Raw genomic sequence first — 11,534 nt, forward strand, 5'->3', positions numbered from 1 at the left:
ATTGTAAAATAGTGTAGAATACATTGACAAAGCTATCATTAAATGTCTCTTTAATCGAATAATTTAATTTAGAATGAATTATTTTAATCGGTGTTGGAAGGACATGGGTACTGTAATTGGGGAAGTTACCAATATTTAATTTAGGATTCATGACATTGATATGTATATAATCAAATCAGAGACTTTGCGTTGTGCAACTATATACTCGATGTGCTGGATGCATTTGATGTAGCCTTTTTAAATAAGTACATTTCATTGTCTCATGGCATTGTATAAAATAGATGTCTATGGAGCAAATTGCAGGTGTATTTGATGAGGAATAAATACATTGTCTGTTGCCTTTTCACTATGCATAGACTAGGAAACAAAAATAAACAGTACATGTCACTCACAATGCATTGCTCTCACCATTTCAATGTTTTGATACTTGACAACTTCAGAGTTGTTGCACATTATGCATCTTTTTCACAATGCATTACAGACTAGGAAACCAAAATAAACACAGTTGTTGCAGTGTGAGTATCTTGACTTTTCCTAGTTCTCTGTTCTCTGTCTTTGTAAGCCAGTGTAGATGACAAGGTACTAGTTGTGGTCACTGGACTTGCTGTGTTAGGGCGCCTCCTGTCAGATTTGCATGGAACATGATGTGAAGTACCTATATACACATTAAGTAACAATAAAAAATTACGTATTATGAGAGGAGAGTACCTTCTTTTGCACCATATGGGTTGTAGCCACCTCATTAAATCTAGTTTAACTTGTGTTGTTATTTACCTTAAATTGCATCGGTCTGTACTTTACTATTTATATTTTTGCTAACTTTTACTTTACTACATTCCTAAAGAAAACAATGTACTTTTTACTCCATACATTTTCCCTGGTACCCAAAATGACTCGTTACAGTTTGACAGGGAAATGGTCCAATTCATGCACTTATTGAGTAGTTTTTTTCCATCAGTCCCATGCCACAGAAATATTGAGGAAATTACTTTAGTGTCTATTCCAAAACAGTAGGGGGCACCTATCACGCCGAGCCTCATGCTGACAACTCCCGGACAAGAGTAAGAGTCGGAAGCGCGAGGTGAGTGTCACACCAGTCCGTTCACATGAGCAAACGGTGATGGGTTATTTGTTTTTCTACATATGTTAAATGTTCTTATTAGAAATAGATGGATTAATCCAACACATTTCACAAGGTGTCCGGGCTAGCAGGATTTTTCCCCCTACAAAGTAACGACTAATTTTGGCAAGAGGCTGCATGCTAACTGGAAGGTCAAAGCTAGCTCTCGAAAACCGTTCTCCATTTGTAGGGTTTTCAGCGGTTACATTCGCCCACATTTGGCTCCATGTGAACTACAATTCCGACGTGGTAGTTTAGAAAAGGGGGCATATCAGTAGATTTCATATCAGCAAGACAGAATCACTCATAAAAAAATATACTTACTGTAGCAGTTTTGCACAGAGCCACAAGCTGTGTGTGCCTCCAGTTGACGAACTAACTTGGGTATAAACAAAGCTGTTCAGATCACGGTAGATGGCTAATTAGCACAGGTGGCCGCCTATGTCTTCCTTAAACAAGTGATGTAACGTGAAGATATGACATGGCCATGTGGGAATACTAATGCCGTGTTTACATGGTAGTAGGAGGTAGATGGCAAACCGGATGTCATTGTTTTCAATGAGAGCACGACTAAATGCCGGCGGTGAATCCCGTCAGCCGCCACGGTAGACTGGACTTGCCGCCAAAGTTCAAATATTTAACTTCTGCCGTCAGTTGTAGCATTGTTTTCTACCGATGTTGATTTGTACTGATTGTTTACTGAAATCACTATAGCAACACATACATACCGTGTGTTGGCTTGGCTGTCACCCTCTTTCTTACATGCTTGATCCGTTATGCCAACAGGTATGATGGTTTTTACGTCGTCTAAACGCAGCATAACCCTAACCTAGCTTTCAAACTGAGGCATTCTGCCTTATTTTTCAGCCATTAGCTTCGCCCACTTCTACCTCTTGTGAACTACAATCCGATACTTAAATAATCATTGCTTTCAAAACACATGGCCCTTATCTTTCATCAGCGAGAAAGAATCCTTCAAATAAAAAACATATAAACTTACTGTAGCAGTTTTGCATAAATCCATACAGCAATGGATCCGACAAAACTACACTTCCGCTACAGTTCCAGAGTGACGCTTATACACAGGTGTTCAGAGCATGCTAGGTAGCTAATTAGCACAGCGGGTCGCCTCTTGTGTTGTAAACAAGCGCTGTAACATGGAGATATGGCCTTGTGGGAACACTAACCTGATAAATGTGTAGTAATTTAACTTTTAGTTTTTTAAGTATTAATTGGGGACTTATTTGTGGGGAGTGTATATTTTTCTCTGGGTGATTTGTGATGTTTTATGCCATGACTGGGTTTTTGTATTTGAAAGTATGTGTGTGTGTGTGTATATATATATATTTATTTATTTATTTTTAGGCTCCTGAGTTGCACAGCGGTCTAAGGCACTGCATCTCTATAGACACCCTGGTTCAAATCTAAACTATCACAACCGGCCGTGATTGGGATTCCCATAGGGCGGCGTACAATTGACCCAGCGTCGTCTGGGTTTGGCCGGTGTAGGCCATCATTGTAAATAAGAATTTGTTCTTAACTGACTTGTTTAGATAATTTAATTTAAAAAAAAATAATAATAATATAGAGATTTGATACATTTTGTAATATTTACTTATTTTTTGTTTTTGTTGATATTTTTAACCTTTTATTTAATTAGGCAAGTCGGTTAAGAACAAACTCTAGGGCCGACTGATGTCGAGATGTTGCTTCAATATATCCACATAATTTTTCTGCCTCATGATGCCATCTATTTTGTGAAGTGCACCAGTCCCTTCTGCAGCAAAGCACCCCAACAACATGATGCTGCCACCCCCGTGCTTCACGGCTGGGATGATGTTCTTCGGCTTGCAAGCATCCCCCCTTTTTCCTCCAAACATAACGATGGTCTTTATGGCCAAACAGTTCTATTTTTGTTTCATCAGGCCAGTGGACATTTCTCCAAAAAGTACGATCTTTGTCCCCATGTGCAGTTGCAAACCGTAGTCTGGCTTTTTTATGGTGGTTTTGGAGGAGTGGCTTCTTCCTTGCTGAGTGGCTTCTTCCTTGCTGAGTGGCTTCTTCCTTGCTGAGTGGCCCTTTAGGTTATGTCGATATAGGACTCGTTCTACTGTGGATATAGATACTTTTGTACCGGTTTCCTCCAGCATCTTCACAAGGTCCTTTGCTGCTGTTCTGGGATTGATTTTCACTTTTCGCACCAAAGTACGTTCATCTCTAGGAGACAGAACGCATCTCCTTCCTGAGCTGTATGACGTCTGCGTGGTCCCATGGTATTTATACTTGCGTGCTATTGTTTGTACAGATGAACGTGATACCTTCAGGCATTTGGAAATTGCTCCCAAGGATGAACCAGACTTGTGGAAGTCTACAATTCTTTTTCTGGGGTCTTGGCTGATTTATTTTGATTGTCCCATGATGTCAAGCAAAGAGGCACTGTGTTTGAAGGTAGGCCTTGAAATACATCGACAGGTACACCTTCAATTGACTCAAATGATGTCAATTAGCCTATCGGAAGCTTCTAAAGCCATGACATAATTTTTTTGAATTTTCCAAGCTGTTTAAAGGCACAGCCAACTTAGTGTATGTAAACTTCTGACCCACTGGAATTGTGATACAGTGAAATAATCTGTAAACAACGGTTGGAAAAATTACTTGTGTCATGCACAAAGTAGTTGTCCTAACCGACTTGCCAAACCTAGTTCAACAAGAAATTTGTGGAGTGGTTGAAAAACGAGTTTAACTGACTCCAACCTAAGTGTTTGTAAACTTCCGACTTCAACTGTATATATATAACGTGTACATTTATGTTGTACATAAATAAAAAAACGTTGTTTCCAAAGCCGTACCGCAAGCGATGCGTTTTAACGTTCAGAACAGGCGTTGAGATCTTAACAAAACACCCACGGTCAGAAGATACTATCATCAGTAGGCAAAAAGGTAGTTGGCGTCTATGAATGAGTTAGGTCAAGCTTTTGATTTTGTAACACGCAAAGTGAAACAACTAGCTAGCAAGTCGTCTTTTCACAGTTTCAGTTATTGTCAATAGTCTGTATTGTAAAATATTTTTGGGGTAGACTTTTAAAAGGCCCAGAGCAGTCAATATTGATTTTCCTCTGAATAAAAATCTAAACGCAACATGTAAAGTGTTGGTCACATGTTTCATGATCTGAAATAAAACATCCCAGAAATGTTCCATACGCACAGAAAGCTTATTTTTCTCAAATTATGTGTAAACATTTGTTTACATCCCTGTTAGTGAGCATTTCTCCTTTGCCAAGATAATCCATCCACCTGACAGGTGTGGCACATCAAGAAGCTGATTAAACAGCATCATTTCACAGGTGCACCTTGTGCTGCGGTCAAAAAAAGGCCACTCAAATGTGCAGTTTTGTTACACAACACAATACCACAGATGTATTACGTTTTGAGGGAGCGTGCAATTAGCATGCTGACTGCTGGAATGTCCAATAAAGCTGTTTTCAGAGAATTGAATGATAATTTCTCTACCATAAGCCGCTGCCAACTTCTTTTTAGAGAATTTTGCAGTACAGCCTCACAACTGCAGACCACATGTCTGGCGTTGTGAGGGGTTTTCTGATGTCAATGTTGTGAACAGAGTGCCCCATGGTGGGGTTATGGTTTGGGTAAACATAAGTTACGGACAACGAAGGCATTTGCATTTTATCGTTGCCAATTTAAATGCATAGAAATACCATGACGATATCCTGAGGCCATTTTTTTTTTTTTAAGCTATCTGTGACCAACAGATGCATATCTGTATTCCCAGTCGTGAAATCCAAATATTAGGACCTAATGAATTTATTTCAATTGACTGATTTCCCCATATGAACTGTAACTCAGCAAAATCTTTGACATGGTTGCATTTATATTTTTGTTCAGTATATATACACTGAGTATACCAAACATTAGGAACATCTTCCTAATGTTGAGTTGCACCCCTCTAATAAATACCGATACAACTCTACAAGGTGTCGAAAGCTTTCCACAAGGATGCTGGCCTATTTTGACTCCAATGATTCCCACAGTTGTGCCAAATTGTCTGGATGTCCTTTGGGTGGTGGACCATTCTTGATGCACACGGGAAACTGTTGAGCGTGAAAAACCCAGCAGCGTTGCAGTTCATGACACACTCATACCGGTGCGCCAGGCGCCTACTACCATAACCTGTTAAAAGACACTTAAATATTTTGTCTTGCCCATTCACCCTCTGAATGGCACACATACACAATCCATGTCTCACTTGTCTTTAGGCTTAAAAATCTCCTTAAACCGGTCTCCCCTTCATCTACACTGTTTTGAAGAGGACTTTACAAGTGACATCGATAAGGGATCATAGCTTTCACCTGGTCAGTCTGTCATGGAAAGCACACGTGTTCTCAATATTCTGTACACCCAGTGTATTTCCACACTGAGGTTGGAATAATTCTGTGAAATTGTGAAAATTATGCTAATACCCTTTTAGTGTTTTGGTTGGATGGAGTTTTGGCCATAGTAGCTACTAGCCAAGCTTTATTGTTCAATTTCAACTGTGATCAAGTTGGGAGAATAATTTTTTCTTTCCCATCCTGCAGACATCTAAGAAGATGGTGTTGAAGGAGATTCCAACTGAAAGTGTTGCCCGGCCCTTGGGCCGGAATGAAGTTATTGGTTTACTCTTCCGACTGACTATATTTGGTGCAGTCACCTACTTCACCATAAAGTGGATGGTTGATGCCATTGATCCCACAAGGAAACAGAAAATGGAAGCACAGAAACAGGTGAAGTTTTTCAAATATAGACAAGTTTGACCTTTTGATTCTGAGCTGATCTTCTGTGGATTATGTATCATGTTTGTTGGGACTGTATTGTAATGTGCAAAGGTAGATGGCTATTTACAGTTGGGGTTTTTAGGCAGAGAAACTCATGAAGCAGATTGGTGTGCAGAATGTCAAGCTCTCAGAGTATGAGATGAGCATCGCAGCACATCTGGTGGACCCACTGACCATGCAGGTAAGAGAGCTGCATCAATACACAATTTCTTGAACCCAAAACCTCATGAAAATATTCTACAGAGTATACAAAACATTAAGAACACCTTCCTAATTTTGAGTACCCCCGCAATTCATTGATGCATGAAAAAAAGTGTTCCACAGGGATGCTGGCCCATGTTGACTCCAATGTTTCCCACAGTTGTGTCAAGTTGGCTGGATGTCCTTTGGGTGGTGGACTATCCTTGATACACATGGGAAACTGTTGAGTGTGAAAAACCCAGCAGCGTTGCACCTGGCACCTGCTACCATACCCCGTTCAAAGGCACTTAAATCTTTTGCCTTGCCCGTTCACCTTCTGAATGGCACACAATCCATGACACAATCCATGTCACAAGGCATAAAAATCTTTCTTTAAGCTGTTTCGTCCCCTTCATCTACACGGATTGAAGAGGATTTAACAGGTGACATCAATAAGTGATCATAGCTTTAACCTGGATTCACCTGGTCAGTCTGTCATGGAATGAACAGGTGTTCTTAATGTTTTGTACACTGTGTATGTTTATGCCTCACAACTAACCAATGTGATGCTCTCTCTATAGATCACATGGAGTGATATTGCTGGCCTAGATGAGGTCATCACTGAGCTGAAAGACACTGTCATACTTCCCATCCAGAAGAGACACTTGTTTGAGGGATCCAGACTGCTTCAGCCACCAAAAGGTGAGTCTCTTGTTTCATAAAATATTAGCTTATTGAGACCGGTAGTGATAGACACAATGCATATGAAGGTTCAACAGACCGTCAGTCTTTAACACTCCTCACACCTATTCATTATGATAACAGGTGTGCTGCTGTATGGACCACCTGGCTGTGGAAAGACGCTGATTGCCAAAGCAACTGCCAAAGAAGCTGGCTTCCGCTTCATCAACCTGCAGCCTTCCACCCTCACAGACAAGTGGTATGGAGAGTCCCAGAAACTAGCTGCTGCTGTCTTCTCTTTAGCCATTAAGCTCCAGCCCTCAATCATCTTCATCGATGAAATTGGTAAATGGTTATTTTACCGTTGGTATACAGTACTTTGAAATCTTGTCTGGGTACTTCAGTTAAGCCAGTTTATGTAGTAACCACCTCCTGTTGGTCCTGTAATTTTCTGTTCCAGATTCTTTCCTGAGAAGCCGTTCCAGCTCTGACCACGAGGCCACAGCCATGATGAAGGCTCAGTTCATGAGCTTGTGGGATGGCCTGGAAACTGACTACAACTGCCAGGTGGGACCATCATGAATGAAATACAGTGGGGCAAAAAAGTATTTAGTCAGCCACCAATTGTGCAAGTTCTCCCACTTAAAAAGATGAGGCCACTTCAACTATGACAGACAAAATGAGGGGAAAAAAATCCAGAAAATCACATTGTAGGATTTTTAATGAATTTATTTGCAAATTATGGTGGAAAATAAGTATTTGGTCAATAACAAAAGTTTGTCAATACTTTGTTATATACCCTTTGTTGGCAATGACAGAGGTCAAATGTTTTCTGTAAGTCTTCACAAGGTTTTCACACACTGTTGCTGGTATTTTGGCCCATTCCTCCATGCAGATGTCCTCTAGAGCAGTGATGTTTTGGGGCCGTTGCTGGGCAACACTGACTTTCAACTCCCTCCAAAGATTTTCTATGGGGTTGAGATCTGGAGACTGGCTAGGCTACTCCAGGACCTTGAAATGCTTCTTACGAAGCCACTCCTTCGTGGCCCGGGCAGTGTGTTTGGGATCATTGTCATGCTGAAAGACCCAGCCACGTTTCATCTTCAATGCCCTTGCTGATGGAAGGAGGTTTTCACTCAAAATCTCACGATACATGGCCCCATTCATTCTTTCCCTTTGCAGAAAAACAGCCCCAAAGCATGATGTTTCCACCCCCATGCTTCACTGTAGGTATGGTGTTCTTTGGATGCAACTCAGCATTCTTTGTCCTCCAAACACGACGAGTTGAGTTTTTACCAAAAAGTTATATTTTGGTTTCATCTGACCATATGACATTCTCCCAATCTTCTTCTGGATCATCCAAATTCTCTCTAGCAAACTTCAGACGGGCCTGGACATGTACTGGCTTAAGCAGGGCACTGCAGGATTTGAGTCCCTGGCAGCGTAGTGTGTTACTGATGGTAGGCTTTGTTACTTTGGTCCCAGCTCTCTGCAGGTCATTCACTAGGTCCCCCCGTGTGGTTCTGGGATTTTTGCTCACCGTTCTTGTGATCATTTTGACCCCATGGGGTGAGATCTTGCGTGGAGCCCCAGATCGAGGGAGAATATCAGTGGTCTTGTATGTCTTCCATTTCCTAATAATTGCTCCCACAGTTGATTTCTTCAAACCAAGCTGCTTACCTATTGCAGATTCAGTCTTCCCAGCCTGGTGCAGGTCTACAATTTTGTTTCTGGTGTCCTTTGACAGCTCTTTGGTCTTGGCCATAGTGGAGTTTGGAGTGTGACTGTTTGAGGTTGTGGACAGGTGTCTTTTATACTGATAACAAGTTCAAATAGGTGCCATTAATACAGGTAACGAGTGGAGGACAGAGGAGCCTCTTAAAGAAGTTGTTACAGGTCTGTGAGAGACAGAAATCTTGCTTGATTGTAGTTGACCAAATACTTATTTTCCACCATAATTTGCAAATAAATTCATAAAAAATCCTACAATGTAATTTTCTGGATTTTTTCCCCCTCATTTTGTCTGTCATAGTTGAAGTGTACCAATGATGAAAATTACAGGCCTCTCATCTTTTTAAGTGGGAGAACTTGCACAATTGGTGGCTGACTAAATACTTTTCTGCCCCACTGTACAAGGATCACGTGACACCTGTCTGGTTAAATCACTTGCCTCTCACCTTTTCCACATGCAGGTCATCATTATGGGGGCCACTAACCGTCCACAGGATCTCGACTCTGCCATTCTGAGGAGAATGCCCACAAGATTTCACATTAATCAGCCTGTGAGTATATTCACAAACTGTACACATGTTTATCAGTACTATGAATATGTTCTCTGATATGATTATGCAGTACTATATGAGATTACCTAAAAATGTATTTGATTCCTGCTAAAAAAAAAGTATTGTTTTCTTGCAGAATGTCAGGCAGAGGGAAGAAATCTTGAAACTCATATTGGACAATGAAAATGTAAGTCCTACGTCTAAGTCATGCTAATTAAGTTATGCTTTTTGGCAGTGTGTGTTCTCACTAAACTTCCCCATGCATTTCCCAGGTTGAGCCCACTGTTGACTTTGTTGAGATAGCGAAGGAGACTGATGGATTCTCAGGGAGTGATCTCCGAGAGTTGTGTAGGGACGCTGCTCTGCTCTGCGTGCGGGACTTTGTCCATAACACCCATGCCAATGACAGGTACCACACCCCTTATTGAACCCTTCCTCGAGGACCATTACCACTGTCTTACATTGGCGTTTATATATGAGCATTCGTAGTGATTGGAGATGTCACACAATTACAGTGCCTTCTGCAGTTACCAGAAATATACTGACCTTTTCTTTGTCTCCTGGCTCCCCTCTCCAGTCTAGAAGAGGACTGCATCCGGTCCATCCAGCAGCAAGACATGCAGAGGGCCATCCAGAAGATGAGGAAGTCCAAGTCTGCAGGGGGACAGAGCGTACTGATGCATGCTGCTATGGATTGAGACTCGGATGTGCAAAAGAGAACTATTAAGCCTCTGGATATGTTTTCCTTATGTATAAAGAGTACTGATTGAAACCATGAAAAGATGCACACAATGTAATATTTTTACTTCAACAATTAATTTAGAATATTTGCTTCATTGCATTTATATTAAATATTTTGGTCAAAATGCAATTTATTATCTTGGAAGTTAGGAGTTACATGATACTTGTGTTGGTGTTAGTTTCTTATCCATATCTGCTCAACCGAGGTCTCACCGAAGCATGCTCTCAGACTGCAAAATATGAGCACAGCTTTGGATCCGTTCAGGTTTGACAATACACATGCTCGTCCTTATTACACACACAGCAATATTGATTTAACCTTGGGCCTTTCACCTTCCATTTTTATCTGAACATGAAATGTTTCTTTTGGTACTGTATATTTAGGGATATTTAGAATTATTATTTTTTCAGGAAAGCTGTTAATCAAACTAGCTCGTGTAACATCTGTAATAAAATGTGCTACTTTTAGTAGGCACTGTCATCCTTTGACTATTAGCTAAATGTTATACAATGAGTGGTTCTCGGATGTCTGAATTATATGCGTTAGATCATACATTTTATCATGCATGATAAAAGTTTCTATATCAGAAAGAGCAATTCAACTTTTCACCGAAAGTGAATTATCGCTGTGGATGTTGTGAAGAGAACACGATGCAACGATGCTTGGGGTAAAGATTAGTGTCATGGCCTTCCATTTCCTTCTTTTAAATACATAGGGGTAGGTTAGAGCTGTAATATCGTGAGCTGCTAATGTTAAGGTATTTATTCATGTATTATTCAAGTTTAATTTTGTTTTTAAAACTTCAATAGATCAGGAAACCTGTGTGACATGTTGTGTGTCTGTTGTGCTTTCAGGTCCTTTTTATGTCCCCTTGTCAGTCCAGGTTTCATTAGCAGTAGAATATAGAAACTGCTTGTGAATACTTCCTGTGCCGTTTGTCTCTTATGCTGCATTCATGTGCTAGAGCGAACTAGGAAACTCGGAAATGTCAGACTTGCTAACTGGTTGTAGTTATATACCTTCAACCAGTTAGCAAGTCGTAAATGTCAAGAGATTCCTAGTTCTGACTAGCACGTGAACACAGCATTATAGTTTCTGTTTATCTCTTATGATGACCAGGATGCTTAATTGTTGGGTGATTGATTATTTATTCATGACAAACTTCTATCTCCCACAAGCAACAGCCATTGGAACTTGTAAATCTATTGAATGTGTGATTGCCAATTCATAGTTTACTTGAATGACAAGTTCTGTGGACATACAGTTTTGGGGATTGGTGGAAATAGTTGTTTATTTTTTAAACTTTTGTTTCGATAAAATATGCTTGCTTTTCTTTTTTCTTTTAAATAATGGTATTGTTGATAAGTTCCTGATTGTGACTAATATGTTAATTGAATCATGTTTTCTCAGTTAACAAATCGGCCAATGTGCTTCGTTTGTATTACCCTGCATTCTGGTGTCTGCTAAAATATATTACACAAATACATCTTTTGATGTCATGTCATTTATTTGCTTGACATTTCCTATACTCTGAAAAGTATTCTGAAATATAAAAAGGTAAATACAGTCTAAGAACATGAGTTAATATGGCATCACTTGATATAGTTTCATTCCATTATACAAGGGTAGTTAACCCCTTCCACTCACATACCACAAACTTCTTGGTCACTCATCAATGGAATTACATCATTTGTCTT

At 40.2% G+C, this 11,534-nt stretch overlaps 1 protein-coding gene across 4 annotated transcripts; it reads left to right on the forward strand.

Moving 5' to 3' along the window:
- The first annotated feature begins 975 nt into the window (after positions 1–975).
- Positions 976–11,323, forward strand: LOC109870176 (ATPase family AAA domain-containing protein 1-B). Of its 4 annotated transcripts, none has more exons than XM_020460564.2 (10): positions 976–1,081; positions 5,716–5,901; positions 6,035–6,133; positions 6,714–6,834; positions 6,958–7,158; positions 7,274–7,380; positions 9,006–9,095; positions 9,232–9,282; positions 9,368–9,504; positions 9,673–11,323. In XM_020460564.2, the coding sequence occupies exons 2-10, from the start codon at positions 5,728–5,730 to the stop codon at positions 9,791–9,793; spliced, it is 1,101 nt and encodes a 366-aa protein (XP_020316153.1). In that variant the 5' UTR covers positions 976–1,081; positions 5,716–5,727; the 3' UTR covers positions 9,794–11,323. The 4 variants fall into 4 exon arrangements, with proteins under 4 accessions (XP_020316153.1, XP_020316155.1, XP_020316154.1 ...); XM_020460566.2 differs by having other exon boundaries at positions 6,068–6,133; XM_020460565.2 differs by having other exon boundaries at positions 1,060–1,117.
- The last annotated feature ends 211 nt before the right edge of the window (positions 11,324–11,534 follow it).

Source organism: Oncorhynchus kisutch, linkage group LG25 (assembly GCF_002021735.2).
Source record: "Oncorhynchus kisutch isolate 150728-3 linkage group LG25, Okis_V2, whole genome shotgun sequence".
Taxonomy (NCBI): domain Eukaryota; kingdom Metazoa; phylum Chordata; class Actinopteri; order Salmoniformes; family Salmonidae; genus Oncorhynchus; species Oncorhynchus kisutch.

What these genes read in the sequence shown, in the direction of transcription:
- LOC109870176 (XM_020460564.2), top strand. Translation starts at nt 5,728, where the DNA reads ATGGTGTTGAAGGAGATTCCAACTGAAAGTGTTGCCCGGCCCTTGGGC. An exon ending in GATTTCACATTAATCAGCCT is followed by an intron (nt 9,096 to 9,231) that starts GTGAGTATATTC and finishes GTTTTCTTGCAG; the next exon opens with AATGTCAGGCAGAGGGAAGA. An exon ending in TCATATTGGACAATGAAAAT is followed by an intron (nt 9,283 to 9,367) that starts GTAAGTCCTACG and finishes TGCATTTCCCAG; the next exon opens with GTTGAGCCCACTGTTGACTT.